Below are 25,714 nucleotides of genomic sequence, written 5' to 3'. Positions count from 1 at the left end.
CAGGGCTCCTTCCCTTTCTATATAAATTTGATCATTGACTTTTCCAAAGATGGAAATTGGAATTTTGATTGAGATTGCATTGAATCTGTAAATTACTTTTGATAGGATTTTCATCTTAACAATATTTAGTCTTCAATCCGTAAACACAAAATGTCCTATTTGTTTAGTTCTTTAATTTCTCTGAGTAGTCTTTTGTAGTTTTCCATGTACAAGTCCTTCACATCCTTGGTTAAATTTATTCCTAGATACTGTTTCTTTTAATTGCTATTGTAAGTGGAATTTTTTTTTCTGAATTTGCTTTCTGGTTGTTCATTACTAGTGGATACAAACACCACTGCTTTTGTGGGTTGCTGTTGTATCCCCACCACTTTGCTGAATTTATTAGCTCTACTATCTTTTTTTTTTTTTTTGTGGACTTCTCAGAATTTTCTATATTTAGGACATGCTATCTGGAAATGGAGTAGTTTTATGTCTTCCTTTCCAGTTTGAATGCCATTGTATTTCTTTTCTTTCTTAATTGCTCTGGCTAAAACTTCTAGTACAGTGTTGAATAACCATGGTGATAGTGGTCATCCCTGTCTTGTTACTGATCTTAGAGGTTTCAGTGTGAGTATGATGTTACCTGTGCCCCTTTTCATATCTGAGGGAGTTTCCTAGTTTTTATTAAGAAGCGGTGCTGAAATTCGTAAAATGCGTACCTGCATCAGTTGTGAAGATATGGGTTTTTTTTTTTCCTTTTTTTCTGTTAATGTGACGTTTTACATTAATTGATTTTCTTACGTTGATCATGGTGTATAATTTTTCCAATGTATTATTGAATTCAGTTTGCTAGTATTTTGTTGAGGATTTTTGCCTCTGTCTATATTTCTAGGGAATATTGGTTTTAATTTTATTTTATTATATGTCTTTATCTGGCTTTGGTATTAAGGTGATGTTAACCTCATAAAACAAGTTAAGGAATGTTCCCTCCTTTTCAGCTTTTTAAAGTTTGGGTAGGATTGGTGATTACTCTTCTTGGAATGTTTAGTAACATTCCTCAGTGGAACAATCTGATATGTTTTGCTGAGAGGTTTTTGATTGCTGATTTAATCTCTACTTGCTATTGGTCTGTTAAGATCTTTGATTTCTTTTTAAGTCAGTGTAGGTGGTTTTATGTTCCTAGGAATTTTTCCATTTCATCTAGATAAACTAATTTGGTGTACAACTGTCTATAGTATCCTCTTATAATCCTTTTGATTTTTGTGGGCTCGGTAGTAATGTCCCCATTTCATTTCTCATTTAGGTATTTGTATCCTCTCTCTTTTTTATGGTAAAAATTAGCTAAAGCTTTGTTGATTATTGTTTTTCAAAAAGCAAGTTTTGGTTTCATTGTTTATCTTTAATCTCTACTCCAATCTTTATTTCCTTCCTTCTGCTCACTTTGGGTTTAGTTTGCTTTTGTTTTCTATTTCTGTAGTTGTGAGGTCAGGTCTCTGATTGAAGATCTTTCTTCTTTCTTAATAGAAGCACTTAGAGCTATAAATTTCACTCTCAGCATTGCTTTTGCTGCATCCCATAGTTGTGTTGTGCCTACAGGACATTCTCATTTTTCATTTGCCTCAAAATATTTCCTTATTTCTCTTGTGATTTCTTCTTTGACCCATTGGTTATTTAAGAGTGTTTTGTTTAATTTCCACATATTTGGGAGTTTTCCATTTCTGCCCTATTGTACTGATTTCTAGCTTCATTTCATTTTTTTTTTGGAAAAGATGCAGTGTATGATTTCAACATATTCAAATTTATTGAGACTTGTTTTGTGACCTGACATACAGTCTATCCTGGAGAATGCCTCATGTGCACTAGAGAAGAATTTATATTCAGCTGTTGTTGGATAAAATATTCTATATATGCTCTTAGATCTAGTTGATTTATAGTATCATTAAGGTCTTCTATTTCTGTGTTTATCTTCTGTCTAGATGTTCTATTGGTTATTGATTAGGTATTATTGAATTTTCCTAGTATTTCTCCTGTCTATTTCTCCCTTCAAATGCAGCAGTATTTATTTCATATATTTTGGAGCTCTGCTTTTAGGTTCATATATTTTTATAGTTGTTCATATAGCATTTCCCTGACATTCTTTAATTATTTCCTTTGTGTTTCTTTATATGTCTTTGAGCATATTGAAGATCAATTGTTTTAAGTCTTTTTCTGGTATTTCTTAATTCTGATATTCTTTGTTGATGTTTTCTGAAGGTTTATCTTGTTCCTTTGAATGGCCCATCATTTCTTGTTTCTTTATCCTATAATCTTTGGTGCACATTGTACCTTTTAATATTTTAAATTCTTAGCTGTGGGTTTAGTCCTTGAGCTTTCTATTACGTTTGTAGCCATCTAGGGATATAACAGATTATTTTGAGTGCCAGGAGCTAACATATTCAAATAAAGCAATGCAGTGAACACCGTTCACAGTGATTGCCAGTTGGTTCTGTGTTGACTGGTGCTGTTCATCAGAGTTTAGTCCTTCTACCAAGAAGATCAGCTCAAGGTAAAATTGTGGGATTCTCTTTTCTTTTCTTACCCTCTCTTTGGGTTTGCTAAAGCTGCAGAAATGCAATATATCATAAATGGATTGGGTTTTACAAAGGGGATTTGATAGGCTACAAATTTACTGTTCTAAGGCCATGAAAATGTCCAAGTTAAGGCCATCAACAAGAGGATACCTTCACTCAAGAAAGGCTGATCATGTTTGGGGTTTCTCTGTCACATGGGAGGGCACATGGTCACGACTGCTGGCTCTTCAGTCTCCTGGGTTGGTTTGCAAATGGCTCTCTCAGCTCCTGTGGATCCTTCTGGCCTCTCCTGGGATATTTTCTGTCTTTACACAGCTGTACTCTCTTGGCTGTCTATCAGTACAGGGCTCTAGGAGAGTATTAAGACCTACCTTGAATGGGCCAGAGTCAGAGCTCCATGGAAACAACCTAATCAAAAGGTCCTACCCAATAGGTCTGACCCCAGAAGATTGGATTAAAAGAAAATTACTTTTCTGGGGGGTGTATAACAATTTCAAACCAGCATACCCTCCATCTTGTCTGGGCTTGCTTTTGTAAACTTAGGAATTCTTCCATCTACAGGAATCTGAATGCCTCTCTACTCACTATGGAATAGACTCTCTTATACCCCTGCCCTTATTTCCCTGCTCTTTTATGTCTTAAAGCCAGTAATACTTTTCCACAAGCCACTTTGATTTAGTTCTTTCTTACACTGATTTAGCTGTCCGAAAGCTGCTGCTGCCTGCACACAAGTTCTGAGAGGGCAAACTAGAGAAGAATGTCCTGGGTTTGTTTTTTCACGATGCCCTTCTATAGATTGGTGCTGACATACAGGCACCTCAAAATGTGTCTAGGGATTTTCTGCAGCTTCAGAACAGGGCCAGAGATCCACAAAATGAATGGAGGCTGGCTTTACACTGCACTGATAAGGGTATTGGGGAGGGGCCAACAAGATTCCTTGAGCCTCCTACCAGATTTAAGTTGTGTGTTCTTAATTTGTCGCTTGTCCAGTTATTTGAACTTGTAAGCTCTTTACTGGAGTTTTGAGGAATATGGCTCTGCCAGCTTTTTAAAAAACTTTTGGGCCACCTCGGGGAATGCCTGGGTCAGGAATTGAACCCAGGTCTCCCACATGGCAGGCAAACATTCTACCACTGAACCACCCATGCACCCTATCTTTCTCTCTCTCTGCCAACCTCATTAATTTGTTCAAAGATTCTGTTGGGGAGTGGGACCCTGGAGCATCTTAAACTGGCATCTTGGTTGTTTAGAAGTCCTTAATAGGTATTTTGAGTATTACTTGTTGACATTATAATTATTTTACATTTTAATTTTGAAAATTTTTGTATTAATAGATGAATATGAACGGGAAGAAACTAGGCAAGTTTATATGGATCTAAATAATAACATTGAGGTAAGTGGTAGTGACAAGTTGATATTTTAAACAGGTATTTCTATGCAAGGTAGAGTGATAGCGCTAAAGATATTTTCAGTTGTCCTTACTAAAAAGCTTATTTTTATTTGTTGATTTATGATTGTATTACCAGTGTAACTCCAAGAGTTCTCTACTATGAGTGTTAATATTGTTATTTAGTAGCTTTTTGACTTGCATGGTAGTGATACCATTTAACTTAGTTTATCAAATATTTATTGACTGTCAGAAACCAGTACGTTGTTGCTCATGGCTCGTAAAAACACAAAACATTCTTCATCACTGTCTGGCTCGTACTTGCATCTTATTCCATCTCCTGTCATTTTCTACTTTGCCTCTCTTTTGTAGTCACTCTTCTCTTTACTCTGTTTCTCAAACTTACTAAATTCTTTCCAATGTTTATACTTGTTTCCTCTGTCTAGAACTCTTGTGTTCAAGATCTTTTATGCTTCATTCTGCTTTTATGTTATATCCCCTTACTACTTTATTTAAATATTTTCCTATTCAATTATCCTCTTATTGCCTTGTCTCAATTAACTTCCCTGAAGAACTCTTAAAATTATATGGCATTTTATTTGACATGAAATGGAGTGTAAGTTCATGAATGGTAGGGACTTTGTCCTATACCCTTAGGGCTTAAAACAGTGCCTGGCACATAATAAGCGTTCAGTAAATATTTATTGAGTGAGTGAATGAATTCATCTGACTTTGTAAATCAAGATTTGTTGAATGAATGAATGCATGCAAATGACAGAAATATAACTTAGACTCTTGTGGAGAGAGGCCTCACAGAGGTTATTCTTTAGTGAAGGATACAAATCAAATACATAAAGACAAATAAATATAAAGTTACAGTTTTGATACACGCTAATAATTGAAATCATTAGATAAATGATTAGAATAACAACAATCATTTTGTTCTTGTTTCGTTTTATATAAGTCTCCAGTACCTTTAAACATCAGGGAGACTAACATAGAAGATACTCTTAATACATTTTTTAGTAAATTTTAATCAAAATTTTATGTTCTTCATTCAAAGTTGTGTGGTTTTAAATCTATTGATCACATGATGCAACTTTATTAATATTTTCATTGTTGAAGAAAGCTGTTCAGAAAGTCTAAGTATGATTTTTAAATATTCGATTTTGTATTCCAGAAAATGATAATAGCTTTTGAAGAACTTCGTGTGCAAGCTGAGAATTCTAGACTGGAAATGCACTTTAAATGTAGGGATCCTATGTAATTTTTGTATTACTTGTCTGCTCTTCATATTTGTATTAGATCTGCTAATGTTTTCATTTTTCCAGCCTAATGCCTGTTTTATGTTTTGTATAGTGTATAGTTTTGTAAACCCTTCAAAGTCTTGTGGAAGTTGGCAGGAAATTGATATACGTTAAAAATACTTGTTTTTGGCTTTTTAAAGTGTATAGTTCTGTCAGCCCTTCAAAGTCTTGTGGAATTTGTTGTTTTTTTTGAATTGTGGCTTTTTATTATTTTTAAATTTCTTGGTAAGGTATAGCGTGTTAAAGTGACAATACATATAGTCAAAATGTTATTTCAGGTTAAAGTGTCCCAAGAATAAATTTTATATTCATCCTATTATATAAACTGTAGACTTTGATATTATTTAAATTCACTATTTTCCTAAAAAGAAAACAGCAAGAGCACACCAGCAGTTTTAACTGGTTAGAACCTTTTAGGGCTTACTGTTATATTGAGTTGAATATGGGGGTGAAATAAAATAACAGAAACTGGGCAGGACATGGTGGCTTAGCAGGCAGAGTTCATGCCTGCCATGCCGGAGACCCGGGTTTGATTTCCAGTGCCTGCTAATGCAAAAAAAAACTCAGAAACTTTAAATTTTATTTGTAATAGAAAGGTTATATAATATGCTAAGCCATTAAAGTGTATTTGTTTTATTTTTCAAGTAAAGGAAGATTATGAAAAAATCCAACACCTTGAAGAAGAATGCAAAAAGGAAGTAAATGACAAGGAAAAGCAGGTTTATATATTTTTAACAACTCTCTGTGTTTTGTATTTGTTAATCCATAAACTACTTAAAATTTCCAAACAAATTTGAGTTTTTTGATGCATGATAAATTTCTATTAGAGAATTGTAATATTATAGCTATCCAAATATTTACCTTGTTTCTAGCAACACTAGTGGTTTTGTTCATTCGTATTTCCATTCACTGAATACTGGCCGTGTGTTTTTCCAATCAGTGACTCGTCTACTGCATTTATATCAGTGGGTAATAGGACATTGTTGCAAAATATTTTATGAGAAATTTTATTTGGACAAAAACCTCAGAAAATGTAAAAATGGTGATTATTGACAATTGATCTATGTTTTGCAGTTTATTTTGAAGTACATTACTCATGTCCTCAGTGAAGGGAATGAAAACATTCTTTTACTTCTTTCTATTAATGGAATATAAGGGCAGACTTGAGAGTAGTGAGTGTATATCCCTTGACATTCACTGGAGTATAAATTTCAGCTTAATATATCAACTTTATCAGTTTCAAGTCTTCTGCTTCCCAAATGGAAAGCAATGTATAGAAAGGAAACCTCTCTCTGTTTGTTCTTGTTTTGCTTTTTTTCCACTGCTTTGCTACAAGTTATTTTATAATCATAGTTAACACAGATGTTTATTTGAACAGTAATAACAAAAGGTTAATTCAAAGTACAGAAAGGATACTTAGTATTAGGTTGGGTTAAATGATAGAATTCCAATTTATCTAATATGTTTAGATATTTTGAAAGGGTAGTTCTCAATTTTTTGTATTTTGACTGATGTTTTAAACCAGATTTGTGAAAAAAGGGAGATCCTTTTAAAAGTTAAAATTGTGCTATTATAAAGAACAGAAAAACAGAGTAAAGTGCTAGGGACATCGACAGAGCTTACAGATTGTTGGGCTTCCCTGTAAAATGATGATGTGGCTAGCTAGAATTGTTGCTGGGGGTTCCCAAATATCATTATTTGCAAGACTTTTTCCTATGGTTTTCCACATCCCTACCTGGGAATATAAGCTTTGCTCATAATCTTAGAGCTGGTTTTGCCAGAATCAGAAGAGGAGGATCAGAACCACCATTCTATATGCTGACTTTTTAGTTCTGTCCTTCACCTCTACCCTTCCCTGAACCTGTAATAGTATTCCATGTTTATAGATTCTCTTTTTCAATTTGACTATGCCTGTGTCTTTGCCAGGATGGAGTAGGGTTAGTTCTCTGACTATGTTGGTGGCCAGGGAGTGGAGTCAAGTGGGGGAGGGGCATAGAGTATACCTAAGGAAGTCTTGCTATACTTTTTCACTGATTTCCAACCAGTCTCTCTATTTAGTCTCGTGTTTCATATTCATCTTCCACAGTGCCTATTGCTTCTAATTCTTAAAACAAATTCTGGGGTTCTTTTGGGTGAGTTATATACTATGAATTGTGTAGCAGATGACATTTTAGCAATTTACTTGTTAATTTTTTAATATAATTAAATTTTTTTTTACTTTTGTGAATGTTATTCGTAGGAATTTAATACATTTCTTTGAAAAATAATGAAATGTGATTCTATTTCAAACTCCAGCATTATGGAGTATTATATTATAGCTTTTTTTTTTTTTACTATCTTTAAGGGGTTATGATTTTGAAATATTTAAGTATGATTGCTATTTGTATGAATCGGAATCTGCATCAGTTACTAATGATCCTAGAATTAAATATCTGAATTAATGAAGTGGCCATATTTAATTTTGATATATATAATGTATTATTTAAATATTTCATTTTAGGTGTCGGTCCTATTGATCCAAAGTGCTGAGAAAGAAAATAAAATGAAAGATTTAACATTTCTACTACAGGAATCCAGAGATAAAGTTAGTCAATTAGAGGAAAAGATGGGTAAGAATTCATATAAGAAAATATACTGAAGTATCCTGTTTATTAATCTTGTTATGATCTAAATTTTGGCTTTCATTATAAGTTTAATGCTTTCTAGTACTATAATTCCCAACTTGGATTGGACAGGTTGGATTTCGGAGAGTTTGATAGAGTCACTTGGAGAGCTTTTTTAAAGTACATGTACTCCTCTTTTCCTTACTATCAGTTTTGCAGAGTTTCAGCAAAGTGCTCCATGAAGACAGGGATCTTTGTCTTTTTTGTTCATGATGCTTTCTAAGTACCTAGAACAGTTTCCTGGCACATATTAGAAACTCAGTAAATATTTCTGAATGAATGAATGCTATGAAAGCACTATAGAGGGTGTTATTAATTCTTCCTGGAGCAAGATATTTGGAAAGACACTGGAAAAGAACTCTTTCTTAAAATAGACCTTAGATGCTTAAAAATTCATTAGACAGTAATTTGGAGGAGATGAAAGAGATACAAATAGCCAGAAGAAATGGTTCGTGCAAGCCATAGAAGTGTGACAGGTATATTTACTAAGCTGATTGGTATGGCTATATCCTATGGAGCTCAGGCAGATGAGATTATAAAGGACTGTTAGGATCAAATTATGAAGGGCTTGAAATGCCATGTGTATTTAGGGTTTATTTTATTATTGAGTATTGTTCACACTTGTTCAAGTTCAGTTCACTAGGAAGACAGTGAACTTTGTGAAACATCATGTGCTTTCCAGAACCTGATAGGGATCTTTTGATATTTTTCACCTTCTCTTAAAAATATTCTCTCTTCACATGGCAAATAATTATCTGATTCCTGCTAACCTCTGCCTGCTAATTTTATCTGGCTGTCATTAATATGTCTTATACTCCAGATATGGTGAGCTCTTTTAACTTCCCCTACATTTTTTGTTCTTGCTATCTCACCACCATGCTTTTGTCTACTTCCTCAACCCGAAATGAACCTGCTACCTCCACTCCAAACCTGCTGGCTAATTTCTGTTGAATCTCCCCTCATTCTTAAGACTGGTTGAAGTCTCCTTTGTCTCCTGTGACCATGAGTATCTTCAGGGCAAGAGTGTTTCTTATTAGATATCTTTGTATCTCTACAGAATATTGCCTTGGATATAATAGGAGTTCAGTAGTAATTTGGATGACTGAATGAATATTTAATATTAAATAAACTGGGAAAAATTTACTGGTAATAATTGTAATTCTATGTGATTGTATAGATTTATAACCACTGGAATGTGTCCATATAAATTACTTTTCATTGGTTCTTATGTTTCAGTTTGGATATTTTCTATTGACCCATCATCTAATACTGTCTTCTATGTCTATTCTGCTCTTAAACCCATCAGATGAATTTTTAATTTTAGATAGTGTATTTTTGTTTCTAAAATTTCCATTACATTATTTTTTTAAAGATTCCAGTTCTCTTATTAAATTCTCCTTCTTTAGTATTTAAAAAATGATTTTTGAATATAATAATCATTTAAAATTTTTTCTGTTTACTTTAGTTTCTGGCTCACCAGTTGGATTGTTCCTATTGTATTTTTTTTTTATTGTGGTAACATTATAGATACATATATATATAAAACACAAAATTTCCCATTGCAGCCATTCTTAAGTGTACTTTTCAGTGTAATCAACTACAATCACAATGTTGTATCATTATTACCATCATCTGTTACCAAGTATTATTACAACATGAATGAACCTTCTTGTAACATGTATCAGAACTTCACTCTTTTTTGTGGCCGAGTAATATTCCATTGTATGTATATAATACATTTTGTTTATTTATCTGTTGATTTCCACATTTGGCTATTGTGAATAATGCTGCCAAGAACGTTAATGTACAGATATCTATTTCTTATATTCAGTTCTTCTGGATATCTGCCCACAAAAGTACATAAGCAAAGCTAAAGGTTCCAGGTAATGATACCTTTTCTTTGTTAGGGACTGGAGTGGAGAGTAGAGTAGGGCTGATTACCTTAATCTAGTTAACGACTATGTTGAATAAAAAGAAATTAGCAAAGAGTATGAGGTTTTTCAAATCTTCAATTTTGTTACTCCAGCTTCTTGACAACCCAAAAGATATTCTGGCATTTCTGTTCTCCAGCAGCAGCCCTCTGCCTGGGCCAAACCAGCATCTTGGCTTCTTGCTTATGCCTGCAATTGGCAAATGTCAGATGCATTTTATAATTTTACTTCTCAGCAATTCTGTTTTCAGAATCTTAGTCCTTTAGTTCTCTTTGTTTGTTTTTTGTTTTCTAGTTGTCAGCAGGAGAGTTGGTCTCTCATGAACTACTCTATCTTGCATGTAACAATCCATTTAAATTAAGCATGAGCAGCTACTTGTTATCATCCAATTTAATTAGTCACAATCTAGTATTTGTTGTTAGTAATGGTCATTGGTCATCAAAGATTTAGGAAAAATTTATAGGGGATGTCCTAATTACCCAACTGCTAAAACAAATATCATGCAGTGGTTGGTTTAAACAATGAAGTTGATTGGCTCACAGTGTTGAGTCTAGAAGTCCAGAATTGAGGCATCAGCAAGGCAGTGGTTTCTCCCTCAAAACTGGTGTTCTTGGCCTGGCTGCTGGTGATTTGGGGTCCTTGGCATTTCTGTCACATAGCAGTGCACATGGTGTCATCCTCTCCTTTCTCTTCCAGCTTTCATTTATTTTCAGCTCTCCCCTTTGGTGGCTTTCTCTCTGTAGGCCTTTTCTGTAAGGCCCAGTCAGGATTAAGCGCCATCCTGATTCAGTTGGCCATATATATATTTTTTTACATGGGCAGGCACCGGGAATCGAACCCGGGTCCTCGGGCATGGCAGGCAAGCATTCTTACCTGCTGAGCCACGTGGCCCGCCTGGTTGGCCACATTTTAACTAAAATTGACATCTTAAAAAAATCCTGTTCACATTGGATTCATAACCATAGGAATGGATTAAGATTAAGAACGTATTTTTTTCTGGGGTACGTAATTCAATTTACCACAAGAGAGAAAGTTCTGAATACTTAATTTTTATCCATTATGTATTAAGAATTCTTTAAAATATGATTCTATTTGGAGGGAGTCTTAATTTTTCCATGAGACCTCAGATCATTTATCTTTGAATAAAATCCATTACTTTCTTTCACTCTTATGTTAATTTTGGCTTTTCTCCTATTTTACACTATTTTCACAATTGTTTTTTTAAACACTAATTCTGTATAGTATATAACATTTCTTCCTTCCTCAACATATGGATAAAAGTGTCCTTTATCTTCTGACTTGAACCAGACCTTGAGGAAGCAGCTTCCTCTGCTATCCTTTTGAATAGGATATCCTTTTGAATAGAGGCTGTACATTCTGCCACATTCCGCATACAAAATAGTATTGGAAGGCAGTTGGAAGCCTTCTTTCGACTTTCCATTGCCACTTTCAAACTATTATTCATACATTCAGCCTCTAATCTATGCCAGGTACAAAGATAGTTGCAGGGAGTGCAATTATTTATTACTGAATCCTTGCTTTGGAGAAGGGAATTACTGTCTGTTACTAATGTTCCAGTAGGTTTTATAATGAATGGATATTTAGTTTTATCAAATGCTTTTTTGGGGGGGTATATTGTGATTGTGATATGATTTTCTTCTTTAATTTATTTTTTAATTTTACGTATTGCTTATGTTTTTTTTTTTAGGATTTTTGTATCCACGTTCATAAGTAAATTTGGTTTATAATTTTTCTTTCTCATACTTTTTTTTGTCAGATTTTAGTATTAATTATGTACTAGCCTCAAAAAATGTTTTTTCTCATTTTGTATATTCTGAAAGAAGCTGAGTGTGATTGGGATATTTCTTCTTTAAATTTTTGGTAGAATTCATTGGTAAAGTAATTTGGTCCAAGATTTATTATTATTTGTTAATTTTTGGGGGAGGATATAGTTTTTTATTTCATTCTTCTAATGGTTTGTGTCTATACAGGTTTCCAATATCTTCTGGAATCTATTTTGTTCAGGTAGTTTTTATCTAGGAATTTTTGCTTTTCCTCTCAATTTTAAAAATTTTTTGGCATAGTTTTGCTTTTAATATCTCTTTTTATCTTTTAAGTGTTTTGGCTTTGAAATATTTACTATTTATGTATGGCTTCCATTTCATTGAATTCAATATCTTATCATCATTATTTCTTTCCTTCTACTTTGCAATTATTTTGCCATTCTTTTTTTAACTTCTCCAGAAAATTTTACCTTATTTTATCTACATAAAGTCTATAAAGCTTTTGCTAAATATTGCATTATCTGTAGTCACGATTTTAATAATTATTCAGTTAAAAGAATGTTCTTATTTCCCTTGGGGTTTCTTCTTTTATCCATTGACTTATTTAGAACTGTGCTTATTTTCTAACATATGGTGATTATCTAATTATTATTTTTTTGTTATAAGTTTCTAGGTTAATTGCATTGCATTCTCTATACTTGTTGCCTGGAATATTCCAAAAATGTATATTAGATCAAGTTTGTTAACCATGCTGTTCAGATTAAAATTTAAAAATTTTAATTTTTTAAAATTTCTTTTGTCTGCCTTTCTATGGATTGTTGAGAGTCATATTAAAATCTTTTACTGTTTGTTGACTTTTGAATTTATTCTTGTATTTTTGGTAACTATTGGTTTTTTTTCTATTTAGAAACTATGTTATTAGATGCATACAGATTTGAAAATATGTTTTTCATGATGTGAATATTTTATTATGCAATGATATATTTATTGTAGCAATACTATTTGTCATTGTTCTAGTTGGCTAGCTGCCAGAATGCAACACACCAGAGACTAATTGGCTTTCAATGAAAGAGAATTTGTTTAGTTAACATATAGTTCTTCCGAGAAAAGGCGGCTAACTTTCTACTGAGGTTCTTTCTTATGTGGGAAGGCACAGAACGATATCTGCTGGCCTTCTCTCCAGGTCTCTGGGTTTCAACAACCTTCTCCAGGGTGATTCCTTTCTGCATCTCCAAAGGCCTGCTCTGAGCTGCGAGATGAGGTGCGCTGAGCTGCTTTGGGCTGTGCTATGTTGAGCTCTCTCATTTAAGCACCAGCCAGTTAAATCAAACATGATGCGTTGCAGCAGGCACACCTCCTAGCTGACTGGAGATGTAATCAGCAACAGATGAGATTCACATGCCATTGGCTCATGTCCATAACAGTAGAACTAGGCACCTTCACCTAGCCAAGTTGACACCTGAATCTAACTACTATGGTCATAAAGTATTTTTCTGATATTAATAACTATATACATTTTATTTATAGTTTTATTTATCTGGAATAAATACCAGGAGTGTAGTTTGTGTGTTGTATGGTAATTGCATGTTTAGTTTCGTGAAACACTGTCAAATTGTTTTCCACAGTGTCCGTACCACCAGCTATATATATCATCCTGTTTCTCTGCATCCTTGGCAGAATTTGGTGTAGTCATTGTCTTTCTTTTGAACTTTTTATTTTGAGATACTTTGCACCTTAAGGACAGTTCCAAAAATAATACAGCCCCCATTCAGAGAACTCCAACATACTCCTCTTCCTCCAGATATCCAGACCCACCAGTTTTAACATTTTGCCACATTTGCCATATTGTTCTATCTATTATCTATCTGTCTATCATCTGTCAATTCATTTTCTGAATATTGAGTGTAGGTTCTTTGTTCCTGGAACAATAAGTATTGAAATGTACATTTCCTAAGAGCAAGGATATTTGTTTATGTGACCACCTTAAGTGCAATTCTCACTTCATGAAATTTAACACTGATATGACGCTTAGAGTCTATATTCCAATTTTTTCATATGTACCAGTAATGTCCCTTTGAGTCTTTTCTCCTTACTTGCTCAGTCCCATCCAGGATCATGTATTGCATTTACTTTTTATTTTGCATAGGCAGGCACCGGGTCTCTTGCTGAGCCAACGTGACCCACCCCATGTATTGCATTTAACTGTCATTGTCTCTTTAAGCTTTCTTTCTTCTCTCTCTCTTTTTTATAAATTGTGGGAACATACATACAACAATAACTTTCCCATCTCAGTTACTCCCTAATGTACCATTCAGTGGGATTAATCACATTCACAATATTGTAGTACTTTTCACTACCTTCTATTACCAAAACTTTCCCATCTCTCCAAACAGAAACCTATTATGCATTAACTTCCCATTCCCTCTGTCCCCCAACTACCTTTACTTTGATTTCTGTTCCTATGAGCTTGCATTTTTTCTGATATTTTCTTTGTAGTTACTATGGGGCTTAGATTTAATATCCTAAATCTATAACATGTTATTTTGCTTGTTTTGATACCAACTTAACTTTAATAATACATATAGACTATGTTCCTCTGACTCCCCACCTTACCGTAGTTCTTGTCACAAACTACATGTCAATATTATGAATCCCAAACCACTGATTTATCATTACATTTTATGCCTTTGCCTTTTAGATCTGTAGGAAGTAAAAAGTGGGGTTACAAACAAAAGATACAATAGTGCTGGCATTTATGTTTACGGTGTCATTACTCTTACTGGAAATCCTCATTTCTTCATTCAGCTTCAATTAGTTGTCTATTATCCTTTCCTTTTAACCTGCGGAGCTCTTTATAGCATTTCTTATGGGCTAGTCTAGTGGTCACAAACTCTCTCAGCTTTTGTTTATCTGAGAGTGTTTTAATCCCTCCCGCGTTTCCCACCCCGCCGCCCCCCCCAAATGGCTGTTGAATTTATTTGCTTGATTGGTAATGGTCTCGGCAAAAATTAGTTAACCAACATTGAGACATTTACAATAACATAGTTGTTTCAAACCTCTGTGACACCTTAATAGAAATTAAGAATTTACACCAGCAGAAAAGAAGCCTTTGATATTGCCAGCAAATATAAAATAAATACAATATGAGAGACAGGAGAGCAAAAGGTTTTTATACATTTGTATTTGACACCTGACCATATTTCCAGTCACCATAATATCTCTTCTCCAGATTAAAAAAAATAGCATGCTGATTTCTATAACAAAGCTTTTTTTTTTGTAGAAAAATCAAATAATGGTAAAAAATTTACAATAGTGCAATAGGGAGAAGATTAAAAAACACATAAAACAGGTGCTGAAAATAAATACTAACTGGGATGAGGTGAGGATAGAGTGCTCTTCAGGATCTCTTTCACCCCCTTGGGGTGTGGGGTTTGTTTCACAGCCATGAGCCATCTCCTAACTGTCGTTTATCCTGGGAATTAACCTGGCACTGGCACCGTGGGATTAACAGCACCTTCCTGGCAAGGGATGGAGGGGGAAGTGTGGCAAAGTAAGGTGTCAGTGGTTGGGAGAGTTCAGGTAGAATTGAGAGGCTGGTCTGGGGCTACTCTGATGCAAGCGAGGTTCAGCTAGATTGCTAATTACTGTGGTTTGCCAACCTCCAACCAAAATCATTCCTGTGAACCCTAAAGAGCGTCTAGGGCTCTGTCTGAGACTCTACAAAGGTTTCATGCATTATGATTACTTTTCAGAAACCTACAACCTCCAGATGGTTCCTAGGCCAGATAAGTCCTGAAACCCAGAACTGCCAGCCTCTCTAGAGCATCAACCAGTTCCATCCCCCATCACATATTATCCATACCCTTTTCCAACAAGAAAAAGAATGGGCATAGCTCAAATATTCCTAAAGATTGGGAGAAGGATCAAAGGAGAAGGAGGAGTTATATAACAGGGAAGATAGGATTTAACAAATGAGTATGAATCATTATATTGATATTTCTTTTAGTCTCCGGTATCTTGGAGCAGCTAGAAGTAAAAACCGAAAGTTGTGGAACTGTAACCCATACCAAACTCTGAAATCTGTTCTATAACTACTTGTTACAATGTACTTTGAAATTTATTTTTTTTGTATATATGTTATATTTCACAATAAAAAAATTTTAAAAAAAATCTATAATATGTCCCACATCTGATCCTTCTTATTGATGATTTCTATGCTTTGATCTTCTACTTTGCCTAGGCCATAACTTCCTGTTTCTTTGTATGTTTTGTAATCTTTGATTGAAACCTGTGTATTTTGATATTTTTACTTGCTATCATTGGAATTTAGATTCTGAGGTGTCTGTTCCTTAAGTTTGTATCTAGCTAGTGTTATGACAGAGCTTTTCTTGAATGGCAGGACCGAATGAAAATAAAAGAGAGAAAAAAGGAAGACACCCTTCCCAGTCTTTGTACATTGATTTGTGTGAGTTTTCTCCTTCAGGGCTTATCCATAAAATGAGTTTAGAATATAGCTTCAGGCCAAGGTATAGGGGCCTCCCATATGCTTTTTGTGCATGCCTCTCGTCTTGGGAATGCCTGTGTAGTCTTAGGAATTCCCCCATTTATAAGGTTCTGAATATCCCCCTTTTCCTAGGATGCAGTTTCCTCGTGGTTCCAGGCACTGTACAACATGTCACCAATCCTTTGACCCAAGCAGCATGACTTGACTGCTCTCCCACAGCATTCTGTAGAATTCCATGAGTTATCTTCTACATGTAGAGCAAGTTCTGGAATGGCAAGTTCTTCTTCAGGCCACTACCACCAGATAGATTGGATCAGGCATGTGACAGTAGGCCCAGTGTACTCCTTCTGGAACTGGGATTTTCACTGAAAGTGTGGGCTGGCCCTGTGGTCAGCTGATGAAGGATAGGGAAGGGCCCAGTCAGGGCTACTTTAAATTAGCCTTTTTCTTGATTTGGTACTTGCCCTGTTACTGCAGAGCTTTAAGGAAATTGTTTATGCCATTTCTTGATGGTTGTTCAAAGCATAAGTGGGAGTATCTCACTCCACCATCTTGATTGTGGTAGGGTTACTATTCACTATCTTTACCATTCTGATAGTTATGTCATTGTGGCTTTAATTTGCATTTTCCTGAAGGTTGATGATGTTGAACATCTTTTTGATGCTTGTTTGCCATCTGTCCATCTTCATGAAATGTCTCTTCATGTCTTTTGCCCATATTCTAATTAGATTGTTCATTTTTTTCTTAGTACAGTTTTGTTGAGCTGTATTCATACACCATGCAATCCATTCAAAGTATACAATCAGTGGCTCACAGTATCATCACATAGTTGTGCATTGATCATCACAATAAAATGTTATAATAATTTCATTACTCTAGGAGGAAAAAAAGGAAACACCCAAAGCATCCTGTACCCCCTTTTCCCCTCCATCATTCATCCTAAGCACTGATACTGTATATCTATTACTGTTGATGAAAGAATATTAAGGTATTATGGTTAACTATAGTCCATAGTTAGCAGTAGGTACATTTTTCCCATATACCAATCTATTATTAATTTCTTGTAATAGTTTTCTACATTTGTTGTAGTTCATGGAGGAAATATTTTATATTTGTACTGTTAATTACAGTCACCATCTACAACAATATTTACTAGGCTATACATTCCTTGTTTTAACCTCCAGCTTTCCTTCAATTGATGCTAAACTTCCCCTATCAACAACATTCACACACAGTTAAGCACTGTTAATTATACTTAAAATAGTGTACTACCATCACCTCTAATTGGATTGTTTGCTTTTTTACTGTTGAGAGTTCTTTATATAGTCTAGATAATAGTCCTTTGCCAGGTATGTGACTTGCCTATGGTTTCTCCCAGTCTGTAACTTGTATTTCATCCTCTTAACAGGGTTTTTTTTTAATGAGTTAATGGAATGTATTAATTAAAAAAAACATATCGCTTGCTCTCATTCATCCTTTTTTTCCTTTTTTTTGTGAACAATAACATATGTACAAAAAAGCTATAAATTTCAAAGCATAGCACCACAATTAGTTATAGAGCATATTTCAGACTCTGACATGGGTTACAATTTCACAATTTCAGGTTTTTACTTCTAGCTGCTCTAAAATACTAGTGACTAAGAGAGATATCAATTTAATGATTCAGTATTTATATTCATTTGTTGGGTGCTGTATTCCATGTATAATTTCACCATCACCTTTGATCTTTCCATACCTCTTTTTGGGGTTGTTTGGGCTCATATGAACAGGGTCTTTTTATATTAGTAAAAGATAAAATTCCCAATATCTGTAATTGGCCGTTGTAAAGTGTACAACTGAGTGGCATTTAGTGTATTCATTGTGTAATATAACCACCACTTGTCTTTCTTTTCAAAACTTTTTCATCACCCCCAGAAAAACACCCCATACCCAGTAAGTAATCATTCCCCATTTCCCCATCCCCTGGTAACCAGTCTGCTTTCTGTCTTAATGGATTGTCCTTTTCTGGGCATATCATATAAAGTGAACCATATAACATTTGATCTTTTATAACTGACTTCTTTCACTTGACACAGTGTTTTCAGGTTTCAGAAAGTTGTATCATGTATCAGCACTTCAATCCTTTTTTATGACTGAATAATATTCTGTTGTATGTATGTACCACAGTTCGTCTATCCATTATTTTATTAATGGGTTATTTGGGTTGTTTCCCTTTTTTTTTGTCTGTTATGAATAATGCTGCTGTGAACCTATATTTTTATTGCTGTTGGGTATACACTTAAGAGTGGAATTGTTGGGTCCTACATGGTAATTCTGTTTAACTTCTGAGCAATCATCAAATGTTTTCCGCAGTGGCTGTACCACTTTACATTCCCATTAGCACATATAAGAGTCCTATTTGAACACATCCTCACTAACACCTAATATTTTCTTGTTATTTTTTAAAATCAAGCCATCTTAGTAGGTGTGGAAGTAGTATTTCCATATGGGATTGATTTATATTTCTTTAATAACCTGTGTTGTTGGATACTTTCATGTGCATGGACAGTGCATGTCTTTAGAGAAATATATAGTTGTCAATTTACCTTTTGTGTGTGTGTATGTGTTTGGTGTCAGTTCTCAGAATCTATTATCAATTCCAAGGTCATGAAGCTTCACTACTATGTTTTATTCTAATAGTTTTATAGTTTTACTGCTTATATTTAGGCTGTAGATTCATTTTGAGTTAATTTTTGTATAAGGAATGAGTCAGGGATCCACCTTCATTCTTTTACATATGCTTGTCCAGTTTGCATAGCACCATTTGTTGAAAAGTCAGTTTTTCCCCCACTGAATGGCCTTACACCCCTATAAAAAAGTCTTAAAAAATGTTTTTAGCCCTTCTAGTGAATTTTTATTTAATCTATTACACTTTTCAGCTCTAGAATTTCTATTTGGTTCCTTTGTAAAATTCTATCTGTTGATATTCTCTATTTGTTCATATATCATTTTCCTGATTTTTTTTGGGTTCTCTGTCCATGTTTTCCTTCAACTCTTTGAACATATTTAAAGTTTTTGACTTAGTTAATTCCTGTGTTTGTATTCCTGAGGGATTGTTTCTGTAAATATCCTTTTATCCAGTGAATGAACCATATATCCTTGTGTTTTGTATGCGCTGAGATTTTTTCTTGAGAATTGGGCATTGAATCTTGTTAATTGGTGTATTTTCATCCCTACCCAGGGATCACTGTTTTTGCTTGATGAAGCTTGTAGTCATCCGTTTGTGTACTGAATTTTATAAACTACTTTTAAAAATTATTTTTATTGATAAAACTTTATAAACATATGGACATTCTATACATGGTGTACAATCAGTGGCTCACAGTATCATCATGTAGTTGTGTATTCATCACCATGGTCGTTTTTTTTTGAACATTTGTATCACTGCAGAAAAAGAAATAAAAAAGAAAAAACTCATACATACTATACTCCTTACCCCTTCCTCTCATTGACCACTAGTATTTCAGTCTACTCAATTTATTTTAACCTTTGTTCCCCCTATTATTTAATTTTTATCCATATTTTTTTTACTCATCTATCCATACCATACATAAAAGGAGCATCAGACACAAGGTTTTCACAATCACACAGTTATATTGTAAAAGCTGTATCATTATACAATAATCTTCAAGAAACAAGGCTACTGGAACACAGCTCTACAGTTTCAGGTACTTCCCTCTAGCCACTCCAATATACCATAAACTAAAAAGGGGATATCTATGTAATACATAAGAATAATGTTCAGGATCATCTCTTAGCTCTGAAATCTCTCAGCCACTGACCCTTGATTTTTTTCCTCAATTCTCTCTTTCCTATTTTGGTTGAGAGGTTTTATCAATCCCTTGATGCCAGGACCTGGGATTTCTGTCTCACGTTGCCAGGGAGATTTATACCCCTGTGAGTCATGTCCCATGTAGTGGTGAAGGACAGTGAGTTCACTTGCTGTGTCAGCTTAGAGAGAGAGAGACTATGTCTGAGCAACAAAAGAGGTTCTCTTGGGGTGACTGTTAGGCCTAATTTAAATAAGCTTAGCCTATCCTTTGAAGGAGTAAGCTTCATAGGGGTGAACCCCAAGATCGAGGGCTCAGTCTGTTGAATTGGTTGTCTCCACTGCTTGTGAGAATATCAGGAATTCTCCAAATGGGGAAGTTGAATATTTCCTCCTTTCTCCCATTCCCCCAAGGGTTTGCAAATACTTCTTTATTTACTGTCCAAATCACTCTGGGATTTACTGGGTCATCACACTAACCTGGACAAACCAGCAACATCTCATGCCCTTTTCAAGATTCCATGTACATATGGTGCTCAACTAAACTGACCATGCAAGTTAAATTAGGAAATGCACTAACCAAAATATACATTTTGCACCCAACAAACATCTCTCCCTTTAGTCTTACACAGAAGTTGAAGTTTTAAAATATGGATAATATCCCTTACCCAGTCATCTGATATACCTTAGTCCTATCCAGATCAGCTTCATTCATATCTCTACTTGATGTCTGAACACTTTTTCAACTTTTTAAACAGTTCCTGTATGGGGTACTGCTGACTTTTCATAGCTTCAGAACTCTAACTCTGAATCTCAGGTCAGAGTTACATAAGTACCCCAAGTTTCTGGGAATGACTAGGTTATATAAAAACAGCTCAGTATCTTGCAATTTAGAATTAACAGTTATACCTCCTGAATATATGTGACTGCTGTAAGAGCTTACAATCTAGGGCCCTTTACAATATGCCCCAACCTGATATCCTATGCTTTAGACTTTGGTTCACCAAATTTTTATAGTATAATTAGTTCATATGATTGAGGCATGATAATATTTATCTTATATTTCCTGACATTTCATTCAACACATACCTGTTAAGGTTCATTCATCTTTCATGCCTCACAACTTCATTCTTTCTAGCAGCAGCTCAGTAGTCCATTGTATGTATACACCATAGTTCCCCCTTCCATTCCGTAGTCGTTGTGCCTTTAGGCCACCTCCATGCATTGTGGATAACGAACAATGCCACCAGAAACCCCAGTGCACAAATGTCCATTCCTGTCCCCACACTCAGTTCCTCCGGGTATATACTGAGCAACGGGGTTTCAGGATCATATAGCAACCCACCCCCAGCCTCCCGTGGAACTACCACACTGCCTTCCAAGGGGCTGCACCTCTTATTTCCCTACTAACAGGGAATAGGTACATCTCTTTCTCAGCCTTTTTTCTAGCCCTTGTTTCTCTCTGTTCAGTTTTAAACAGTTTTATTCATACATCTTACAATCCAGCCCAAGTGTATAGAAATGCCTTTGCCACCGTACTCTGAAGACACTTCCTTTTCTTCCACAAAGAATCCATGCCCCTTTCTGTTTCAGTGGAAATATACTACAACATTACTGTTGATGATAGACCTTAGCGTACACTGATTGTACTTTTCCCCCTATGCCATCTATTTTCAATACCCTGCAAACTGATGTTCTTTTGCTTTTTATCATGCAAAACCATTTTTTAATTTGTGCATTTAATCACCATCATTGTACACTATAGGCATTCCTAAATTATACCATCTCAGTTTTTATCCTCTCTTTCCTTCTGGTTGCATACAAGCCCCTAGCCCTCCTTCCTCTGTCATACTTACATTCAGCTTCATGCAGTGTAATTGTTGTGCTACAATCAGTAATATTGTGCTATCCATTTCTAAATTTTTACAGTCAGTCCTTTGGTACAATCTGTATTCCTTCAGCACCAATTACCCAATCTCTATCTCATTTCTATCTCCTTATAACCTCTATTCTTAACTGAAATTCTCCAAGTTCACTCATTAATACTAGTTAATATCAGTGAGACCATACAGTATTTGTCCTTTTGTTTCTGAGTAATTTCACTCAGCATAACGTCCTCAAGGTCCATCCATGTTGTTGCATGCTTCATGACTTTATTCTGTCTTAACAGCTGTATAATATTCTATCGTATGTATATACCACAGCTTCTTTAGCCACTCATCCATTGATGGACATTTGGGCTGTTTCCATCTCTTGGCAGTCATAAATAATGCTGCTGTAAACATTGGTGTGCAAAGTTTCTTTGTGTCCTTGCTCTCATGCCCTCTGAAAAGATACCTAGCAATGGGAGTGCTGGATAATATAGCAATTCTATACTTAACTACCTGAGGAACTGCCAAACTGCCTTGCACAATGGTTGTACCATTTTACATTCCCACCAACATTGGATAAGTGTGCCTCTTTCTCCACATCCTTTCCAGCACTTGTAATTTTCTGTTTTTTTAAATGACCATTCTAGTAGATGTGAGATGATATCTCATTGTGGTTTTGATTTGCATTTCCCTAATATGCAGAGAATTTGAGCATCTTTTCATGTGCCTTTCAGCCATTTGTATTTCCTTTTCTGAGAAGTGTCTGTTCATGTTTTTTGCCCATTTTTAAATTGGATTGTTTGTCTTTTTGTTGTTGAGTTGGAGAATCTCTTTATATATTCTACATACTAGACTCTTACTTGATGTGTGGTTTCCAAATATTGTCTCCTATTGTGTAGATTGCCTTTTTACTTTCTTGGCTGAATTCTTTGATGCACAAAAGTATTTAAATTTGAGGAGTTCCCGTTTATCTATTTCTTTCTTCAGTGCTTGTGCTTTGGGTGTAAGATCTAGGAAAACACCTTTTATTACAAGTTTTATAAGATATTTCCCTGCATTTCTTCTAAAACTTCTATGGTCTTAGTTCTGATGTTTAGATCTCTGACCATTTTGAGTTAATTTTTGTATAAATTGTGAGATGTGGATCATCTTAAATTCTTTTGCATATAGTTATCCAGTTCTTCAAGCACCATTTATTGAAGTAGCTGCTCTGTACCAGGTGAGTGGGCTTGACTGCCTTATAATAGATCAATTGTCCATAGATAAGAGGGTCTATACCTGAACGTTCTGTTTGATTCCATTGGTCAGTATATCTATCTTTATACCAGTACCATGCTGTTTTGGCCACTGTAGCTTTATAATATGCTTTAAAGTGAGGCAGTGTGAGACCTCCCACTTCATTTTTCTTTCTCAAGATATTTTTAGCTATTTGGGGTAAACTGCCCTTCCAAATTAATGTTCTTATCATTTTTTTTCTATTTCTGCAAAGCAAGTTTTTAGATTTTATTTGGTATTGCATTGAATCTATAAATCAATTTGGGCAGAATTGATATTTTAAATATATTTAGTCTTCCAATCCATGAATGCTGTATGCCCTTACATTTATTTAGTTCGTCCATGATTTCTTTTAGCAATTTGTTGTAGTATTCTGTGTACATGTCTTTTGTATCCTTAAATTTATTTCTAAATATTTTATTTTTGTTGCAGTTGTAGATAGAATTTTTTCTTCTTGACTTCCTTCTGAAATTGCTCATTACTAATGCACAGGAACACTACTGATTTTTGGGTGTGGCTCTTGTACCTGGCCACTTTGCTGTACTCATTTATTAGCTTTGCTGTGGATTTTTTGGGATTTGAGACATACAGTATCATAGCATCTGCAAACAGAGTTTTACTTCTTCCTTTTCAATTTGTATGTCTTTTATTTCTTTTTCTTGTCTAATTGCTTTGGCTAGAACTTCTAGCACAATGTTGAATAACAGTGGTGACAGTGGACATCCTTGTCTTGTTCCTGATCTTAGGGGATAACTTCAGTCTTTCACCGCTGAGGGTGATGTTAACTATGGGTTTTTCATATATTCCCCTTATCATGTTGAGGGAATTTCCTTTTGTTCCTATTCTTTGAAGTGTTTTCATCAATAAAGGATATTGAATTTTGTCACATGCTTTTTCTGCATCAATTGAGATGAACGTGGTTTTTCTGCTTCAATTTGTTGAAATCGTATATTACATTAATTAATTTTCTTATGTTGAACCATTATTACATATCTGGAATAAATTCCATTTGGTCATGGTGTATAATTGTTTTAATGTGCTACTGGATTTGATTTGCAAGAATTTTGTTGATGATTTTTTATCTATGTTTGTTAGAGAGATTGGTTGATAATTTTTTTTTTCTGGTAGTATCTTTGTCTGCCTTTGGTATGGAAGTTAGGTAGCCTTCCCTCCTCTTCAATTTCTTAAAAGAGTTTGAGCAGGATTGGTACTAATTGTTTCTTGAGTGCTTGGTTGAATTCACATGTGAAACCATCTGGTCCTGGACTTCTCTTTTTTGGGAGCTTCTTGTGACTGATTCAGTTTCTCTGGTTGTGATTGGTTTGTTGAGGTCATCCATTTCTTCTTGAGTCAGTGTTAGTTGTTCATACCTTTCTAGGAAGTTGTCCATTTCATCTATGTTTTCTAGTTTATTAGCATATAGATGCTCATAGTATCTTCTCATTACCTCTTTTATTTCTGTGAGGTCAGTTGTTATGTCTCCTCTTCCATTTTTGATTTTATTTATTTGTATCCTCTCTCTTTTTCTTTTTGTCGACCTAGCTAAGGGTACATCAATTTTATTGATTTTCTCAAAGAACCAACTTCACTTCTGGTTTTGTCGATTTTCTTGATTGTTTTCACGTCCTCAATTTCATTATTTTCTGTTCTAATCTTTGTTATTTCTTTTTTTTGTTGTTTGCTTTGGGGTTACTTTGCTGTTTTTTCTCTAGTTCTTCCAAGTAAACAGTTTGTTTACTGATTTTTTGCTCTTTCTTTTGATATAGGGAGTTTAAGACAATACATTTCTCTCTTAGCACTGCATTTGCTGCACCCCATAATTCTGATATGTTGTGTTTCATTTTCATTTGCCTCTAGATATTTACTGATTTCTCTTGTAATTTCTTTCTTGACCTACTTGTTTAAGGCTGTTTAAGAGTGTATTGTTTAGCCTCTGTATATTTGTGAATTTTCTGGCCCTCTGCCTATTATTGATTTACAATGTCATTCCTTTATGATCTGAGAGAGTGTTTTGTATGACGTCAATCTTTTTAAATTTATTGAGACTTGCTTTGTAACCCATCATATAGTCTATCCTTGAGAATGATCCATGAGCACTTGAGAAAAAGGTGTATCCTGCTGTCGTAGGGTATAATGTCCTGTAAATGTTAACTCTAGTTCATTTATTGCTTTATTCATATTCTCTGTTTATTTATCCTCTTTCTATATGTTCTATCTACTGATGAGAAAGGGGAATTGAAGTCTCCAGTTATTATGTAGAGGTGTCTATTTCTCCCTTCAGTGTTTGCCCTGATGTATTTTGGAGCACTCTGGCTTGGTGCATAAAATGTTTATGATTTTTATGTCTTCTTGTTGAATTATTTCTTTTATTAATACATAGTGTCCTTTGTCTTTTATAATTGTTAAACATTTGAAGTCTAATTTGTCAGATATGAGTATAGCTACTCCTCCTCTTTTCCGATTGTTGTTTGCATGAAACATCTTTTCCCAACCTTTCATTTTCAACCTAATTTTGTCTTTTCATATAAAGTGAGTCTCCTGTAGACAGCATATAGATGGGTTCTGTTGTTTAATCCATTCTGCCCGTCTGTGTCTGTTGATTGGTGATTTTAATCCATTCACATTTAGTGTTATT

General features: G+C 34.7%; 1 protein-coding gene across 4 annotated transcripts in view; it reads left to right on the top strand.

Annotated features, from left to right (window-relative positions):
• The window catches only part of SYCP1 (synaptonemal complex protein 1), a 188,026-nt gene that overhangs the window by 12,694 nt on the left and 149,618 nt on the right, over window positions 1-25,714 (top strand). For all 4 annotated transcript variants that reach the window (XM_077119795.1, XM_077119793.1, XM_077119794.1 and 1 more), the window contains 4 exons: window positions 3,884-3,942; window positions 5,117-5,186; window positions 5,889-5,962; window positions 7,744-7,852. In XM_077119795.1, the coding sequence (XP_076975910.1) occupies window positions 3,884-3,942; window positions 5,117-5,186; window positions 5,889-5,962; window positions 7,744-7,852 (312 nt within the window). The remainder of the gene's footprint in view (window positions 1-3,883; window positions 3,943-5,116; window positions 5,187-5,888; window positions 5,963-7,743; window positions 7,853-25,714) is intronic.

This window comes from Tamandua tetradactyla, chromosome 11, assembly GCF_023851605.1.
Source record: "Tamandua tetradactyla isolate mTamTet1 chromosome 11, mTamTet1.pri, whole genome shotgun sequence".
NCBI lineage: Eukaryota > Metazoa > Chordata > Mammalia > Pilosa > Myrmecophagidae > Tamandua > Tamandua tetradactyla.
The sequence above is the reverse complement of the archived record's forward strand: the minus strand, read 5'-3'. Positions and strand labels throughout refer to the sequence as shown.